The sequence below is a fragment of the Arvicola amphibius genome, chromosome 1 (assembly GCF_903992535.2).
Source record: "Arvicola amphibius chromosome 1, mArvAmp1.2, whole genome shotgun sequence".
Lineage (NCBI taxonomy): Eukaryota > Metazoa > Chordata > Mammalia > Rodentia > Cricetidae > Arvicola > Arvicola amphibius.
In genome coordinates this window covers 94,474,490-94,492,992 of record NC_052047.1, presented here as the reverse complement: position 1 = coordinate 94,492,992, position 18,503 = coordinate 94,474,490, and the positions used below count along the sequence as shown (strand labels likewise).

The following is an 18,503-nucleotide window of genomic DNA, read 5'->3' as shown; positions in this document are numbered from 1 at the left end:
TTTTTGCCCACAAAGGGAGGATGGCCTTGAACTTCTGATGCTCCTGTACTTGCCCACAGAGTGAGGCTTGAGTTTAGGTTCCTAGACACAAACAAAAGCCACACACAGTGGGGCCCTTCTGCAAACCCAGGACCTGCAGTGTCAAACAAGATGCAAGGTAGGGGCCGCCCACCCTGTCGTGGGTGCTATAGCAGCGTGCATTGTCCTTAAGTCTGTGGGAGTACACGGGCAGTGTCTGAAAGCCACTGTGTATGCGTGTAGAAGCCAGAGGTCAGCTTGACTGCTGTCCTTCCAGCACCGTTCACCCTGTGTTTTGAGACAGTGTCTCTCATAGAACCGGAAGTTTGCTAAGTGGGTTGGGTGACTGGCCGTGAACTCCAGCAATGTGTCTGCCTCTCCAGAGGGGGGTTACAGATGCACGCCGCCACACCTGGGACGTGGCATGATTGCCGGTGTTTCAGTCTCTCGGGTCCTTGTGTTTGGACTGCACACATTTGCCCTCGGACCGACCTGGCTCTTGAACTCAGGGTCTCTCTGGGTAGCCTTGCCTATCCTGAAACTTTTATCTGTAGACCAGGCTGGCCTTGAACTCACGGAGATCCACCTGCCTCTGCCTCCCAAGTGCTGGGATTAAAAGTGTGCGCCGCCACCACCCAGCAGCTTTTTATATTTCTAACCTTGTGGAGAATTAAAATGTTTTGATTATTGTTATTGTTCAAGAGCAGGTCCTGCTGCATTGTTCAAGCTGCCTTTGACTCTGATCACCACCTTCCAGATAGCTGTGGTCACAGCGTGCACCTGCCTAACAACAGACTTTTACAACTTACTTTATTATTTGTGTGTGTGTGTGTGTGTGTGCGTGTGCGTACGCGCGCACGCACACCACACATGAGGCACTGCACACGTTAGATGTCACAGGACAACTTGGGGCAGTTTGTTCTGTCATGTTGGTCTGAGGGATTGAACTCCCTACAAGCTGTCTGGATGGCCCAATGAAAATTCTGATAAAAAAAAAAGAGAGGAGAGGAGAGGGATGGAAAGAAGAGGGAAAGGAAGAAGGGAGAAGTTTGTGAGATCCTCACCACTGAATACCTTCTAATTTAGAAATCGTTCCGGGCTGAGACTACGTAGTCCTGAGCCAGGGTCTAGGAGACATCACAGCGGACAGAGGTCGGCTCTTCTGCTCTTCTTGTCAAACTTCATCCGTTCCCTCATTGGCTCAGCACCTGTGCAGCGTGTGACGCATGCTTCTTGTGACCTGGAAAGACTGAACCACTAATGGCTCAAGAAAAGAAGGTGGATGACCACGAGAAAGGCATGGACTCCGCCCAAGGTCTGTGATGGCCAGGGAGCACTGGGGAGGGGGTAGATGCCTCGGCCGGCAGGGCATATGGCCACCTCAACCAAGCTTGTCTGACTTGCCGGGCTATCGCAGTCTTCTGGTTGGGTATGAAGTAGCAAGCGACTGGCAGTTTGAAGTTTGGAAACTTGGGTCACAGGTGACACCTAGGGGCCTTTGTTACTTACGGAGGATTTAGCTTCTGGTGTGATGATAAGACCGGCCTAAGAGGGAGAGGGTCAACTGAGGTGGGGGACCCCACACCCCAGGTGTGCCACAGGCACAGTCTGGACAGCTCCCCGCTATTCTAAATAGCGTCAGTTAACAAAACTAATCACGCAGATGCTTTCTTTTCTTTCTTTCTTTTTTATTTTTTCCAAGACAGGGTTTCTCCATGTAGCCAACTTTGAACTCACAGAGATCCAGCTGCCTCTGCCTCCTGAGTGCTGAGATTAAAGGAGTGCGCCACCACTGCCCAGCTCACGCAAATACTTTTTTAAAAAAAAGACTATATGGGGCTGGAGAGAGGGTTTGGTGGGTAAGATCCCTGGCTGCTCTTCATAGGATTTTGGTTCTCTTCCCAGAACCTGTGTGGTAGTTCAGGATTGCCTGTAACTCTCTGACGCCCTTGCCACACCTTCATGGGCATCAGCCACAGACGTACATTCAAACACAACGTTCTTAAACGTAAAATTTGAAAAAAGATTGTGTATGTGCATGTGTGTATGTGCATTTGTGTATGTGTGTGCATGTGTGTGCATGTGTGTGTATGTGTGTATGTGCATTGTGTGCATGTGCATGTGTGTATGTGAGCATGATCACACACATCTCCACCATGAAGAACTGACAGCACCTATGTGTTGAGACAGTGCTGGGGTGTGGGTGACATCCCAGGAGCCATTCCTGTTAGTGACTTGTGCTCATTATGTAGGGACCACGAGACGCACTGAGCAAACCTCAGGGTCAGTGTGTGATCTGAATGGCTCTGCTTACCCCTGCACCAGCCCTTCTCAGAGAGGCTGGGGTGAGTGGCAGCTTCTGTGACCCCCTTCTCCAGCAGTCCTGATCTTGAAGAAACTCGTCTTGGGGCTTGGGGGCCTGAGTTGGACCCAGAGCCCATGGTCACATGTGGTGGCTCCCGACTGTGACCCCAGCACTGCTGAGGCAGAGACTGGAGGATTCTGGGCCTCCCTGGCTCCAGCCCAACCAGTCAGGGAGTTTGGGTTCAGTGAGAGACCCTGCCTCAAAACACATGGCGGAGAGCAACTGAGGAGGACACAGCTCTTGACCTCTGGCCTACATGTGCATCGGTATACACACACACTCACTCACGCAGATGTGCATACACAGGTACAGGTATCCACACATAAGCACATGACCATCAGCACACATGCGCAGATACAAACACAAGCCCAGACACACGCGCATACACATTCTGTCAGCTATGTAACACTATTCTTGGGGGAACCTGAACAAATACCTACTCTCCCTCTTTGTGTGACCAGAAAGACTTTTCCCGAGGAGAGGCAGCACTCAGGGCCACTCACCAGGCAGGGAGCCCACAGCAGACCGAGTACAGACGCCACCCAAGTCCCACTTGGTGGACCGTGAGCTTTACTGGGGTCACTGACAGGCCTGTGGGTGACAGCTCACAAAGCTGGGCACCTGGAGCACACTGCACAGCCTGCAGGCCACAACAGGCTGGAGAGCAACCTTTGCAGACACCTCGGCTGCTCTGAGCCTCCTCCAGGCAGCTGGGCAGCTCTGAAAGCATCTCTTGGCCGTCCCCAGCACTACACAACTGCGAGGGTCTTAGCTAGGGTGTCGGTTGCTGGGATAAACACCGTGTCTAGAAGCAACTTGGGGAGGAAGGGTTTATTTCATCTTAGAGCTCATTGTCCATCATGAGGGAAGTCAGGGCAGGAGCTGAAACAGAGGCCCTGGAGGGTGTTGTTTATTGGCTTGCTCCCCATGGGTTGCTCAGCCTGTTTTCAGGAACACCTGCCCAGGGAGGTGCCACCCCCAATTGCCTGGACCCTCCCCCATCAGTTATCAACCTAGAAAGTGCTACCCAGACTTGCCTACATGCCAATCTGATGGAGGCATTTTCTCAGTCCACAACGTCTAGGGTTTTGTCAGCTTGACAAAAACCAACCAGCATACAGAGGGAGGAATTAGTGAATCTAGTCAGTTTCAGGGACTTCCTGAAGGTTCTGAATTGTTTACTTCCACGTTCCTGAGCATTCTGGGCATGGCAGCGTGTTTTAATCTACTCAATACAATGCCCATAAACACGCGTACTGCAGACTGCTCCCTTCCAGCTTGGAGTTCATGTCCACGCTCTGCTGATGCTCTGTGGCGGGGCCTCCCCTCTGGCTTCTCTGATCCTTGGTGCATTGGTCACTTTCTGTGATGTGATGACACCACAACCAAAGGCAGCTTAAGAAAGTTTGTTTGGTTTATGGTTCAGAGGAATAAGAGTCTATGCGGTGGGAGGCGCGGGGCAAGCCGCAGGGACAGAAAGCTGAAAGCTCACATCTGGAGCCACTGGCAGGAAGCAGAGAGCAAAGCAGAAGTAGCACAGGCTTTTGAATCCCAAAGTCTGCCCCAGTGACATACTTCCTGCAGCCAAGCCACACCTAACCACTCCCCAAACAGTACCAGAAACAGGGACTAGGACTAGGTATTCAAACATTTGAGCCTATGGGGGCCATTCTCATTCAAAGTACCCAAGAAGTCTGACAGAACAGGAACCTGGAGGCAGCAACTGTGGCAGAGGCCACGGAGGGTGCTGCTTACTGGCTTGCTCCCCATGGCTTGCTCAGTCTGCTTTCAGGACCATCAGCTCAGGGATGGCACCACCCACAATGGGCTGTACCTCCCCATCAATCACTAATTAAGAAAATACCCTAGAGCCAAGTCTTAAGATGGCATCTTCTCAATCAAGGCTCCCTCCTTTCCGATGAAGCTGCCTTCTGTCAAGTCCAAACAAATGTAGCCAGCACCTCTCTGAAGCCACAGACAAAGAATCCAGGCTTCATTCACTCCTGCCTGCATCCTTTGTCCTTTCAAAGTCAGCACCGCATGGTCCACACGGCATCGTCCACTGTGCCACCAGCCTGGGACAGACAGCTCCCTTGGACCACGGCAGCTGCAGTTTTCCCATCCGGTTTCTTCCCTGAAGCATAGATGCCCTCAGGAGTTAGAGCTCAGCTGGGTGACATGTGCCCCGAGGGCCCTCCCTTGCATTCCAGTGTGTGTGGGGGAGCCTCTCCCCCAGCACCAGCCTGCAGGACAACATCGAGTTTCCTGGCGCTTTTTCTCTGCACACTGCACATGTTGAAATTCTCGCTGCCCGCCGCTCATTCTCATGTAGACCTTCACTGAGAGCGATCTCTCTAACTACAAGACAGAGCCAGCATCATGTTTAAAGCCTCCTGCAACAAAGATAGGAGTTCTTACTTTAAGTTGTTTGTGTTTTGCTTGCATTCACGCTGATTACAGTTTAGTCTAAGGTCCCTGCCAGGGACAGGCTAATTTTCTGCTTCCTGGCCTCCAGGATTGTGAGCTGATACTGTAACCCTCGTGAAGGAAAACACACTGAGGCACGGTTTGAGAATTTGAGTCTTTGATCCAGGTGTGGGGATTTGAGTGAGAAGTCTCCCTCACGGTCCGGTCAGGGCATTGTAACTCTGGTCCCCCCCAGCCGGTGCTACAGGAAGGGTGTCACAGGGGCAGCCTTTAACCCAGGAAAGCCCTGTGCTGCTCCCAGTGTGCCCTGTATTTCATTTGTCTTTTAATAAATACAGCATGCCTGAAGATCAGAGAGTAAAACAGCCCCACTGGTCAGCCTTACGGACCAGGCACTGGCAACACAGACCTTTAATTCCAGTAGCCACACTAGTTTGCCATAGAAGCCAAGCAGTGCATGCCTTTAATCCCAGTGGTGCACGCCTTTAATCCAAGAACTAGAGAGGAATATAAAACTGGAGGAGACAGCTCAGTCTCAGTCTCATTCTGAGATTCCTAGAGGCAGGATTGCCATTTTCAGACTAAGGTAAGAGCCAGTGGCTAATTGCTTTGTTTTCTGACCTTTAGGTTGAACCCCAGTTTCCCTCTCTGAGTGCTTCAGTGCCCTCCGCTTCTAGCCAGAGCAGCTTGGAACACAGTTCCAACACACACGTTGCGGCCTTGCTTCAAGACCCTACACGTGCGAGGACTGGCCTAGCTGCGCATCCCTCTTTATTTTTTTTATTTATTTATTTATTTATTTATTTTGGTTTTTCGAGACAGGGTTTCTCTGTGGCTTTGGAGCCTGTCCTGGAACTAGCTCTTGTAGACCAGGCTGGTCTCGAACTCACAGAGATCCGCCTGCCTCTGCCTCCTGAGTGCTGGGATTAAAGGCGTGCGCCACCACCGCCCGGCATCCCTCTTTATTTTTAATATAACTTTATTTTATGTGCATTGGTGTGAGGGCATCAGATCCCCTGGAACTGGGCTTACAGACAGCTGTGAGCTGCCATGTGGGTACTGAGAACTGAACCTGGGTCCTCTGGAAGACTCAGTGCTCTTAACCGCTGAGCCCTGGGAATCCCTTAAATCTCCCCCACACCACCACAATCGATCAAAGTTTCAAGATGATTAGCTGTGGTCCTCAATGCCTGCTGCGAAGAGTCGAATGACCTTCTCACAGGGGTTGCCGAAGACCACAGGAAAACACAGATCTTTACATGATGATTCATTCATTAAATTACAGTTATGCAGCAGCAGCACAGAAGCGGCTGTGGCTGGGGCAGCACAACAGGAACTGGGTTAAAGGGTCGCAGGGTCAGCAGGGCTAGGAACAGCTGGGAACTCACTGTCTTCAAACCACAGTGCACCCACGTCCCACGGCCCTGTTGTCTGATACAGCCATTGTCACTTCCTGCTGTTGTTTTGTCTCCTCTTTTAGAGACCATGTCTCGTTTCACCCAGGCTGGTCTTGAATGCACTATGACCTCAAACTCGTGTGTGTGTGTGTGTGTGTGTGTGTGTGTGTGCGCACGCAGAGGCCGGGAGACAGGTGTCTTCCTTGGCCACTCTCTGGTCTGTCTGCCTGCCTGCCTGCCTGCCTGCCTATTTGAGTTACAGGCACATCATGCTGCCCCTGTTTTGTTTTTTAACCTGGGCACATATGACCTAAACGCATGCACATCAAGCCCTCACTGAGCGAGCCTGCTCATAGTCCCCGAGTACTGAGTTGATAAACAGGAGCAACTGTGCCTGGCTCCTCTTTAAAAAAAAAAAAAAAAAAATTAAATTTATTTGTCTCTTTTTAAGGGTGGGGCATACCACTGTACCGTATACATGTAGAGGCCAGACAGCCACTGGCAGGAGCCAGCTCTCTCCATCCCATTGGGCTTTCAGGGGCTTGAACTCAGGGCAGCAGCTTGCACCTAGCCACTGAGCCTCCAGCCCCTTCCTGTTTGGGTGGAACTCCCTGTGGGGGCTGGAGATGCTGCCCAGTAAAGAATGCTTGCTGTGCCCTCTGCTGGCCACAATGGGTACTGCGGGTGCAAAGTGCTTAGACTTCACCCCGAGTTCCAGGACAGTCAAGGCTGCACAGAGGAATCCTGTCTCCGAAAAAAACAAAAAACAACAAAATAACCAAAACAAAAACTCCAAAACTGTTTTGAAAATGCCTGTGAGGGCTGAGGCTGTGGTTCGACTGTAGAGTTTTGGCCTGGTGTATACAGAGCCTCTAGCTCCAACCCAGCACCACCCACACCTGTGACTCTTTTGTTTGGTTGTTTTTTTTGAGACAGGATTTCCATGTATAGCCCTGGCTATACTGGAACTCGCTCTGTAGACCAGGCTGGCCTCAAACTCACAAAGATTTGCCTGCCTCTGCTTCCCGAGTGCTGGGATTAAAGGTGTGCGCCACCATCACCGGGCCAACACCAGTGACTCTCTCCTACAGCTCCTCTCAAGCTGTGGAGCAGTCACTGCGACGGAGAGGTGTTGCTGAGGCTCTCGCGACATGGGCCAGGCCATGAGACCCCGATGACCATTCATGAGGTGTTTCAGGAGTCTGTTGAGCGATTTGGTGCTTACCCAGCCCTGGCCTCGAAGAACGGCAAAAGGTGGGACACATTGACATTCAGCCAGTACTATGAAGCATGCCGCAAGGCGGCCAGATCTTTCCTCAAGGTGAGCAGCCACCTCCGTCAGCCATTCAGAAGCAGTGGTTCATAGGGTGGAGTGGCAGACTCTGGGGTCCTAGCATACAGGGACTTGAGGTAGGAGGCTCCTAAGTCCCAAGCCAGCCTGGGGTACTGAAAACCCATCTCAGAAAACAAACTAAAGGTTAAAAAAAGGTTGGGTAGAGCCTCAGTGACCGCAGTGGTCTCTGGGTGTGCACAGAGTCCTGGGCTCCATCCTTAGTACCTCGTAAAACTGGGTGTGGTGGTGCACAGAGTCCTGGGCTCCATCCTTAGTACCTCGTAAAACTGGGTGTGGTGGTGCACACCCATCACCCTCAGGAAAGGCTGGAGCAATGGGAGTTCAAGATCATCCTCTGCAGTGGAGGGTCTTGTTGTTCTTCTTTTTGGCGTGGGGTGTATCGCGGAGCCGGAGGAAGGGAGACCCAGGACGCGACCACGTGCGTGGGAGAATTATTTATTAAGGGAAGGGTGTGCTCGACAGTGCGGGTCAAGGGAGGGAGGAACAAGAAAGAGAGGGACAGAGAGAAAGAGAGAGAGAGAGAGAGAGAGAGAGAACAGGAGAGAGAGAGAGAGAGAGAGAGATGGCGGGGGATTTAAAACTTTTAAAGGGGTACAGTGTTCTTGGGAAATGTAGTTTTTGGGTCCGGCGGGGTGAAACTGCGATCTGCGCTTGCGCGCAGGGGCCTTCTGCTCACAAAGGCCTTCTGGGAGGTGTAGTCCTCATCCCATGAGAATCACATCTCCACCCTTTTTGGTTTATTAAAAATTTGGGGGGAGTCTTAGTGGGTAGGGAATGGGGGCGTAGCCCGGTCTCATAGCTGCTTCCTGCTGACTTTGTGGGCGTCGAGGGTTTTTTTTTTTTTGGGGGGGGGGGTTGATGTCCTGGTGTCCTGGTCCCATTTGCTGGCGTCCTAGGATGGTTCCGGTGTGTCCTGGTAATGATGTCCTGTTTACTGACGTCCTGGGATGTCCTGGTGGTCCGTGTCCCGGAGATGGCTGATTGAAACTGGTTGTCGTTAGGTGCTGGAAAACAAGAATCGCATTAGGAAAGGAAAGATTAAAGGGGGGGAGGGATATGAGGTGAAGGCTTAAGGATTCGAGGTAGTGGGGGGCTTTAGGGTTTTTTTGAGGCCAAGAGTGATAAAAAAATTAAATGATACTTATTCCGTTTGAATACTTATTCTGTTCGTGTCCAATCCGTTCAGGTGTGTCAAGCTGGCTTCCTAGAACTTAAAGAAAATGCCTTAAAAGAGAAATAAGGTTTTTTGACCATATTTATCACCTGAATTCCTTGTCTCCGTGAGCGATGATGATTCCTGTAAGGACAACTAAGTAGTTATTTAGAATTTAGAGGTCACACATAGGAAAAGGAAAAGAGGGTGTGTTAGTGTAATAAGGAGTTAAGTGTAGATGGAACTGTTATTTTTCTTGGACTGAAGTTGGTGTCCTCTGGAACTTGAGAGAGCAAGGTCCTGTCTGAGTTACTGTGAATGAGGAATCTTTTTGAGTTGGAGGAGTGAATGGTTTAAGGTGTGACAGGTGAATCCAGTGAGGAAGTCCTTCGAGCTTGGCAGCTGTGGGAGTTAGAAGAATTACTCTGAGGGGACCCTGCCATTTAGGGGAAAGGGGTGAGGGACGTTGACCTGGGGGAGAAAATAGTACCTGTTCTCCAATCTTAATTGGTGGTGGACATGGATTAGTACATGGTCGAGGTAATGAGTGATCAGTGAAATCCCACAGTAGCGAGCGTAAGTGGGTTAGTAATGGCGTGAGCAGGTGATCAGGTAGGGGGGAGGTTTTAGGTGGAAGGCCAGGGGTTAGAACCGGCCGTCCATACATGAGTTCAAAGGGTGAAATAAACAGCGGGCTCTTTGGTAGGGCCCTGAGTCTAAGAAGGGCCAAAGGTAAGAGCTTTACCCAGTCGAGATGCAGTTCCTGTGACAACTTAAGAAGGGTGTCCTTTAGAGAGCGATTGGCACGCTCTACCTTACCTGAAGACTGAGGATGGTACGGGATATGAAAATGCCAAGGAATGTCGAGGGCCTTAGACAGGTTTTGAGAAATCTGGGAGGTGAATTCAGGGCCGTTGTCTGATTGGAGAGAGGTTGGAATCCCAAACCGGGGGATGATCTCTCGGAGAAGAATATCAGAGACTGTCTGGGCTCTCTTGTTAGTAGTGGGGAAGGCTTCAACCCACCCGGACATTGTATCCACCAAAACCAGAAGATATTTAACTCTTTTGACTGTAGGCATATGAGTAAAGTCTAGCTGCCAGTCAGTCCCTGGAAGAGAGCCCCTAGCCTGATGGGTAGGAAAAGGGAAGCTACGGTATTTAGTCTTAGGATCTGACTTTTGACAGATCTGACAGGAGGCAGTCATGGCCTTTAGAAATCTTATATCCTCAGGAGTAGGTTGGAGATGAGCCTTAACAAAGTGGAGCAGGGCCTTATTATTAGGGTGAAAGAGCCTGTGTAGGTAGGACAGGATCTGCTGGGTGTCAGGTGTCTGCGGGAATGTGGGCTGTGCTGTAAGGACTCCCTGGGGAGACTGAGGTAGATCCGGGCTCTGGAGTGCTGCTGTCTTAGCTGCCCTGTCAGCCCGATTGTTTCCCTTGGAAACAGTAGAACTGTCGGACTGATGAGACCGGCAGTGAATAATTCCTATAGCTTTAGGGAGATGAGAGGCTTTTAATAAGTCCATGATATGATCAGAATTAGTTATGGATCCACCTTTTGTCGTAAGAAGCCCACGCTCCTTCCAGATAGCTGCGTGGGATAAGAGGATATGAAATGCATACTTAGAGTCTGTGTAAACATTTAAAATTTGTCCTTTCGCTAGCTGAAAGGCACGGGTGAGAGCTATTAGTTCAGCCTGCTGGTTGGTAGTATGAGCAGGGAGTGCCTTTGCCTCAATTATCTCTGTATCTGATACTATAGCATAACCCGCTTTACGAGTCCCATCACATAAAAAGGAGCTGCCATCTGTGTACCAGGTATAAGTGGCCTGGGACAGTTTGCCCTCCTGTATATGTGAGGGGTGAGGTAGTAGATCCTCTAGGATTTCAATGCAGGAGTGGGATGGGGAGTCATCAACCTTAGGTCGAGGTAGAAGGTTTGAAATATTAAGAGGTGGGCAGCATTGAAACGTGAGACTGGCATCTTCCACCAGCGCCACCTGTAGGGAAAGAACTCGAGAAGGGGGTAGGGTTTGTAAGCCTTTGTAAGTTAGGAGATTGGACAAGTTATGGTGAGAGAAGACTGTGGTATGTGCTCCAAAGGTCAGTTTTTTTGACTCACGAATCAGAAGCTCAGCAGCTGCCAGCGCACGTATGCAGGGTGCCCAGCCCCGAGTGGTGAGGTCCATCTTCTTTGACAGGTATGCTACAGGCGCAAAAGAAGGTCCCAGTTGATGTCCTAAGACCCCGAGAGCGTATCCCTCCTTCTCTGCTACATAAAGAGAAAAGGGACGAGTTAAATCCGGAAGATGAAGAGCTGGGGCTTGAATGAGAGCCCGTTGGAGCCTCTGGAAGGGCTTTATGATTGAATGGGGTAAGGGCTCACGCAGGGAGCCCAGAGCTGCTTCGTACAGGGGACGAGCTAAAAGGGAAAAGGAAGGGATCCAGGAACGCAGGAAATTGGCCACTCCCAGGAACGATAAGACCTCCACTTTGGTCAAAGGAACTGTAAGGGATTGGATTAGTTTTTTTCTGTCTAGAGTAATAGCCTTTTGTGTTGGGGTTATGGTCAAACCCAAATACGTTACCTCAGTAGTGGACAGCTGGGCCTTAGAGGATGAGACTCTATAGCCCCTTTTGGATAGGAAGTTTAATAGGGCGGCAGTGTCCGTCTTGCTGATCTCCAAAGACGGGCTGCATAGGAGAATATCATCTATATATTGAATTATTTTTGATTTATGGAGAGACAGTGAAAGCAGATCAGAGGCCAAAGCCTGGCCAAAGAGGTGTGGGCTGTCCCGGAATCCCTGGGGAAGGACGGTCCAGGTGAGCTGTGTGGAGAAATTAGTGTCCGGGTCAGTCCAGGTGAAGGCAAAGATGTTTTGAGATTGAGGGCTAAGGGGAATGGAGAAAAAGGCATCCTTAAGGTCTAGAACTGAAAAGTGAGAGGTTCCTGGAGGAATATTGGATAAAAGTGTAAAGGGATTAGCAACCACTGGGTGAAGGGGAACAACAGCTGAGTTAATAAGCCGGAGATCCTGGACCAAACGATAAGTCCCGTTAGGTTTTTTAACAGCCAATATAGGGGTGTTGAAGGGGGAGGAGGTGGTGCGGAGCAGTCTTTTCCTCAAAAGGTCAGAGATAATCGGTTTAAGTCCTCTGTGGCTCTGGGAAGAGAGAGGGTACTGAGCTTGAGTAATGTATCTGGTGGGGTCCTGTAATTGAATGACCACAGGGGAATGGTGTTTAGCAACAGCAGGATTTTGAGTGTCCCATACCAGAGGATCCACTAGGGAGGCTGGAAGAGGAAGAGAGGCATTAGTGTCAGAAGGCTGGGGAGCCAGGAGCAGCAGTAACTGTGTCGTTGGCGAGTCTGGAACAAAGCGAGTGGGGGGGGGGGGGGCAAAAGAAATGGAGGCTCCCAGTTTAGCTAAAAGATCTCTTCCCATTAAAGGCACGGGGCAGGTTGGCATGACTAAAAACGAATGAGTGAGAAAAATACCTCTAAACACGCAATTGAGTGGCAGAGTCCGCTGGGGCAAATAGGGCTGTCCCCCTACCCCGACAATAGGGGAATTTGAAGGGCTAGAGTGCGGGAATGCGGGGAATGCCGCGATACCCTAGAAGACCGAGGAGGCGGAGTCGGGCGGATGAGGCACCTGAAGTCCCACGTGATCTTTGCCGAGACCTAGACCGGGACCGTCTGTGCAAAGGGGGAGGGGAGGGGGAGGAGCTGGTGGAGCCGGATGAGGACCTGCTGGGAGGAGAGCGGGAAGAAGAATGTTTAAATGTATGTCTGGACCTGGAGGAAGCAAGGTTAGGTGAAGATTCTTTAGCTTCGGGAGGTTGCTCCTTAGACCTAAAAGAGACCCTGGGGGATCTAAGTAGAGTGTCGTCCGCCTGGGCGGAACGAAGGGAGGCTGCTCTCCTGGGCCTGGAAGGCGGGGGTTCATCCGCAGGGTCCATTGCGGGAGTGGCTGGTCTTGAATTAGCAGCAGGTGGCATAGCTAGAAACATGTGGGCAGACGAACAACGAGAAAGGGCAGAAGAATCTATCTTGAGAGCTAGGTAAAAGAAAGCAGAGACATATATTAGTTCCTTACATCTGCCTGTGCGATGGCAATGATTGGCTAACTCCCGTAAAATATCGGGGTCACAGGTGCCGTTAGGCGGCCATTTGCAATTACCCTCTAAGGAATATGTGGGCCATTTTTTGAGCATAGACGTATTAACTTTGTTTGATGAACGCTTGGCATTAGAGCGTGGGGCTTGAGTGTTTCTAAGAGCTGCCCCAGTGGGGAGGCAGGGGGGATCGGTTTAGACTGCTTGGCTCCCATAGCTAGACCGTGAACACGCCCGCAAAGAAAAACCGTAGCACTTCAAACCTGAAGGACCGTTCCTGGCAGGTGAAATGCAACGAACATTCAGGCGCGTGACCCAGCGTCCCGGTGACACGCGCGGAATGTTACGCTTGGCTGGCTGAACCCCAAGTGTACGAGGACCGTTCCTCCGACGGGAGAGGTGCAGCAAGACCAAGCCTCCGTCCTGGACGGGAGATCACACCGTAGTGATCACGTGGAGAGTCAGAAGCAGGGAAGGAAGAAAAGAAAAGAAAAGAGAGCCGGAGCCCCGGGCCCCGGGTGCGAGCGGAGTGAGAGGCTTTCTTGACGTCTCAATCACGGTCAGAGCTGGGAACGCAAGCCGGATTGAAGGCCGGAGAAGGGGTTCAGAGAAGTCCCCCCGACCCTAGGAATAGCCCACGGGCCGCCGAGCGCTCAATGGAGACCGGTGGGTAGACCAGGGTCGTTTGACCAGCTGGAAGGGAACTAACTCACGGTTGAAGCCGGTGTTGGATGAAGAGCCGCGCACAGGCAGGTGTTGAGATGTGAAGCAGGTGGCTTAGTCCATAGGGCCTCCGGTCCTCAGGTCTCAGGTCTCCAGTTCTTCAGCCGGTCCGGCACGGTCCGGGGGAACCAGGCTGGCGCCAAGCCTGGAGCCCCAGTCCCGAAATCCGGGGGACACAGCCGTCGGGTTTCGGCACCAATGTTGTTCTTCTCTTTTTGGCGTGGGGTGTATCGCGGAGCCGGAGGAAGGGAGACCCAGGACGCGACCACGTGCGTGGGAGAATTATTTATTAAGGGAAGGGTGTGCTCGACAGTGCGGGTCAAGGGAGGGAGGAACAAGAAAGAGAGGGACAGAGAGAAAGAGAGAGAGAGAGAGAGAGAGAGAGAACAGGAGAGAGAGAGAGAGAGAGAGAGATGGCGGGGGATTTAAAACTTTTAAAGGGGTACAGTGTTCTTGGGAAATGTAGTTTTTGGGTCCGGCGGGGTGAAACTGCGATCTGCGCTTGCGCGCAGGGGCCTTCTGCTCACAAAGGCCTTCTGGGAGGTGTAGTCCTCATCCCATGAGAATCACAGGTCTAGCCTGCGGAATGCTTGGTGCTGGAGCCGCAGCTGACAGCTTACATGTTATGGGTAAGTGGGAAGCAGAGCACAAGACTTGACCTGGGGTGAACCTTTGACACCTCAAAGCCCACCCTCATTGACATACCTCCTCTGACAAGACCACACCTCCTAATCCTTCCCAAACAGTTCGGTCAACTGGGGAACCAAGCATTCAAACATACGAGCCTGTGGGGGCCATTCTCAAACACCACTCCCTGACCCATCGCTTGTGGTTATAGAATGCAAAATACATTCAGGCCAACTTCAGAAGTCCACATAGTCTGTCACAGTCTAACACTGTTTCAAAGTCCAAAGTCTCTTTTAAGACCCAGCATAACCCATCATGTCCTTCCAACATGCAGTGACTCAGAATGTATGTCGTCATTCCAAAAGGGAGCAAAGAGGGCATAGCAAGGAAACCCTGCCCCAGAAGGACGGAAATCCAGCGGCAAGCTGGATTACTCCATGTCCTGTCACTCTGGTGTCAGAGAGCGCGGATGGCTCTTTGGGTCTCTACTCTTCCCAGCTTCTATGACAGTAGGACACTTCCCTCCCTTGGGCTGGCTCCCCACCTGATCTGCAGCTCTCCTTGGCAAGTATCCCGTAGTTCTGGCATCTCCATCATCTTGAGGTCTCCAGTACAATCCAAGCTTCTCTGTCACAGCCCCCATGTGGGGACTTCCCGGCCACATGCCTGGCCTCAGCGGCTTCTCTAACCACGGAGGGAGTCCAGAACCCGTGACTGATACTGCCAAGTCCCGCTGCTCGCTTGGGATGGGCCCTGGCCACCCCGAGCTACGTGCCTGTGCTTTGAGTCGTTGCTACCATCCTTTGTTGCACAAACCTTCCTTTAATTCCTTTCTTAGTTGCAAGATTGACTGGGTGGGGTCTTGCTCTGTGAGCGCCAATCCTCTCTATAGCACCAGGCTTTTCTTTAAGCTTCTCGTGCCCTTGAGCACAGGACTTGGCCCCAACATTACCTTTCCTGATGCCGCTCAATGCACATTTTGTATTTCTCTTTGCCCTGCTCACTCCTTTCGTTGTGGACTTGCTGAAACCAACAACAGCCATGTGACACAGTCAATATTAGGCTGTCTTGAAGTCTCCTTTGCCCACAACATTGGTTCAAATTGGTTCAAATCTCTTCACTTTAGCCTTAGGCAGAAAGCAGGTACATTTTTCATCAAAATATCTTAAGAATGGTCTCTGACCCTGTTGCTAATATTGTTCCCCTCTGAAGCCCCTTGAGCTAGGGCTCCATAGTCTACAGTCTCCCGGCAGCTGTATGCAACCCTTCACATGCACACGCACACACATCCTCATAATTAAAACTAAGGGCATGAAGAAGGGTGGGCCTTGGGTTCCCACCAGCAGCCTGGCCTCTATGGTGAGTGCCAGGGAAAAGCACATGAGGCCCCCCGGGGACAGGATACTCAGTGCGGTGAGCCTTACACAGAGGACACACACTGCAAGATGCCATCCCAAGGGATTCACAGAGCACCAGACCCACATTGTCAGGAGGTGGTGGGACGTGGGTGCTGAGGCCTGGGGAGGGATGGAGTTCGTGTCAAATGGGGGTGGAGATTCATGTGGGGACAACGGAAGGTTCCACGTGGATGCTCAAAGAGAGGCGACCGAGCTTAAGGCACCCGAGTGCAGGCTGGACAGCAACTTCCTGCTCCGTGCAGGCGCTTTCCTTTTTCTTCTCACCTCACGATCGGATCTTGAGAAGCAGACATACCCAGGAGCTGATGGTGGCTTCCTTCTGGTTTATTTCCCTCCAGCTGGGCCTGCAGCGCTTCCATGGTGTTGGCATCCTGGGTTATAACTCCGCTGAATGGGTCATCAGTGCCCTTGGTGCTATCTTGGCTGGGTATGTACCCCCTTGGGGTCATGTGGATGAACCACCAGCTGCTCAGTGCCGAGTCTGGGAGTTGCACAAATAGTGAGGACGAGGCCACCAAAGTTAGATGAGCTGAGGCAACTATTCCATCACCACGGGGAACCAGAACTTCCGACTAGTTAGGGTCACGGGCAGCTTGGGTTCTGACACTGTGACCCCAAACAGAGGGAGTAGTCTCTTTTTAAACCAAAATTCACAAGTAAGGGGGTCAGGGGTGATAGAAGAAAGGATTTTTACAATTTGAGGTTCAGTCCCAGTGACGGTGACAGTACTTTCTGGGAGCTTACAACTCAGTAACACTTTACAACTAGAAGATCCGATTTGTGAGAACTCGGGAGCCAGCACAAGCTTAAGAGGAGCTTGCTGGAGCAAGTCTGTGACTATGGTAACACAGCTCCTGACACAGCTGAAGTCCCGACGTTTAACCAGCTGTTGTCATAACTGCAGAGAATATGGGACACGTCAGGCAGAAGAAGCAGGCTAGGTGGCTGGTGGTTTTGAATTATTGCGAACGCCACACTCAGCACAAACCCCGACTCAGTCAGAGCCCGGCGGTGGTGGTGCACGCCTTTAAACCCAACACTTGGGAGGCAGAGGCAGGAGGATCTCAGTGAGCTTGAGGCTATCCTGGTCTACAAGAGCTAGTTTCAGGACAGGCTCCAAAGCTACAGTGAAACCCTGTCTCAAAAAAACAAAAAACCTGATTCAGATTCGGAGGTCAAGAGTAACACACCTTCCACCCGTAGCCTTGGCCTCATCTTTCTTTTAAAAATAATCTCTTAGGCCGGGTGGTGATGGTGCACGCCTTTAATCCCAGCACTCGGGAGGCAGAGGCAGGCAGATCTCTGTGAGTTCAAGACCAGCCTGGTCTACAAGAGCTAGTTCCAGGACAGGCTCCAAAGCCACAGAGAAACCCTGTCTCGAAAAAAACCAAAATAAATAAATAAATAAAATAAAAAATAAATAAAAATAATCTCTTAAATTTAAATGTAAAGATCTGTGCATATGTGCATATGTGCAGATGCGCGCGTGCATGCGTGTGTGTGTGTGTGTGTGTGTGTGTGTATGTGTAGATGTCTACAGAGGCCAGGAGATGGGGTGAGGGGTAAGATCCCCTGGAGCTGGAGTTATAGGCCATTGTGAACCAAGTGGATGCTGGGAACTGAACTGGGGTCCCCTGCAAGAATGGCCAGCCAGCTCTAACCATTGAGCAATCCCCAGCCTGGGGCAAGCTCTCACTGCTGGCGACCTCCACAGAAAGTTGGTGGTTTGGGGCTCTGTGGTACAGAGAGCCTCATAAAACCCCCCAGCCGCAGTAGGGGAGCCACTTGGATGCTAACGGCCTTATGGCGCCAGCATGAAAACCCAAGTTCAATTCTAAGAAGCCATAGAAGATGCTAGCACTGGCTGGGAGATGCTGGCTCAGTGGACAAAGGCACCTGCCGTCAGACCTGCTGATCTTAGCCTGATGCACTGGGTCTCCAGGGTGGCAGGAGAGAACCTGCTGCCCCCCACCCCACTCCACTGTTCACCGCAGGATGCGTCACCGCATCCACACAAATACCTGTGATTTTAAAAAGAATAAATTGTAGGAAGAGCCTTGGCTGCTCCTCCGGAGATCCCAGGCTCTCCCAGCACCCACATGGCAGCTCACAACTGTCTGTAACTCCAGCTCCAGGGGGTATGATGTGTCCCTTGGGCCACTCTGGGCACTTTACATGTGTGGGATACACAGACATGCAGACAAAACACCCACATACATAAAAAAAGAAATCAAGAATGAATTCTTTCAAAAGCACTCAGTCTGTTCACACTTGAGTGTGTCTGCTGTCCCCAGGGGCCTCTGCGTTGGCATTTACGTCACCAACTCAGCCGAGGCCTGCCAGTACGTCATCAAGCATGCCAGGGTGAACATCCTGCTGGTGGAAAATAACCAACAGCTGCAGAAAATCCTGTCGGTGAGTGGGACTCGGGGTGGGTCGGTGCTGGGGCGCGCTGTCTGTGGTGCATCCACAGAAGACCTCCAGAAAAAAATTGTTTGGGGGCGGGGAAGGTGATTGTGGGGTGTTGATTCCCAGGCCCTGTTGGTTCACCTCACTTTCCAATGTCCCTCTGAAGAATGCACTCACAGGAGGCTGACATGTCTGTCTGCCAGCACTGTCCTGTAGCGTTCATGTCCATACAGATGTCCATACAGATGTTCATACAGAGGTTCATACAGATGTTCATACATATGTTCCAGAAACACCTCTCATTCCTCACCTGTGCACAGGTGCCCAGCACCTGCCTGGGTTTGCAGGATGGTCTGGAGGGAGGGTCCTTGGAAGGAGAGCCCAGGGGACCAGGCAGATAGGTTGTTCAGCTTGGCCATCAGGAGCTGGGGAGGTGGCTCAGTGAGGACCCAAGTCTGTCATCACAGTGTGAGGATGTCAGACAGGAC

The 18,503-nt window shown here is 51.4% G+C and overlaps 1 protein-coding gene across 1 annotated transcript in view; it reads left to right on the top strand.

Annotated features, from left to right (window-relative positions):
- The first annotated feature begins 1,278 nt into the window (after nucleotides 1-1,278).
- Nucleotides 1,279-18,503, top strand: part of Acsbg2 (acyl-CoA synthetase bubblegum family member 2) — a 32,582-nt gene continuing 15,357 nt past the window's right edge. The window contains exons 1-4 of the mRNA XM_038338619.1: nucleotides 1,279-1,333; nucleotides 7,299-7,528; nucleotides 15,945-16,033; nucleotides 17,901-18,021. Coding sequence (XP_038194547.1) covers nucleotides 1,279-1,333; nucleotides 7,299-7,528; nucleotides 15,945-16,033; nucleotides 17,901-18,021 — 495 coding nt within the window. The remainder of the gene's footprint in view (nucleotides 1,334-7,298; nucleotides 7,529-15,944; nucleotides 16,034-17,900; nucleotides 18,022-18,503) is intronic.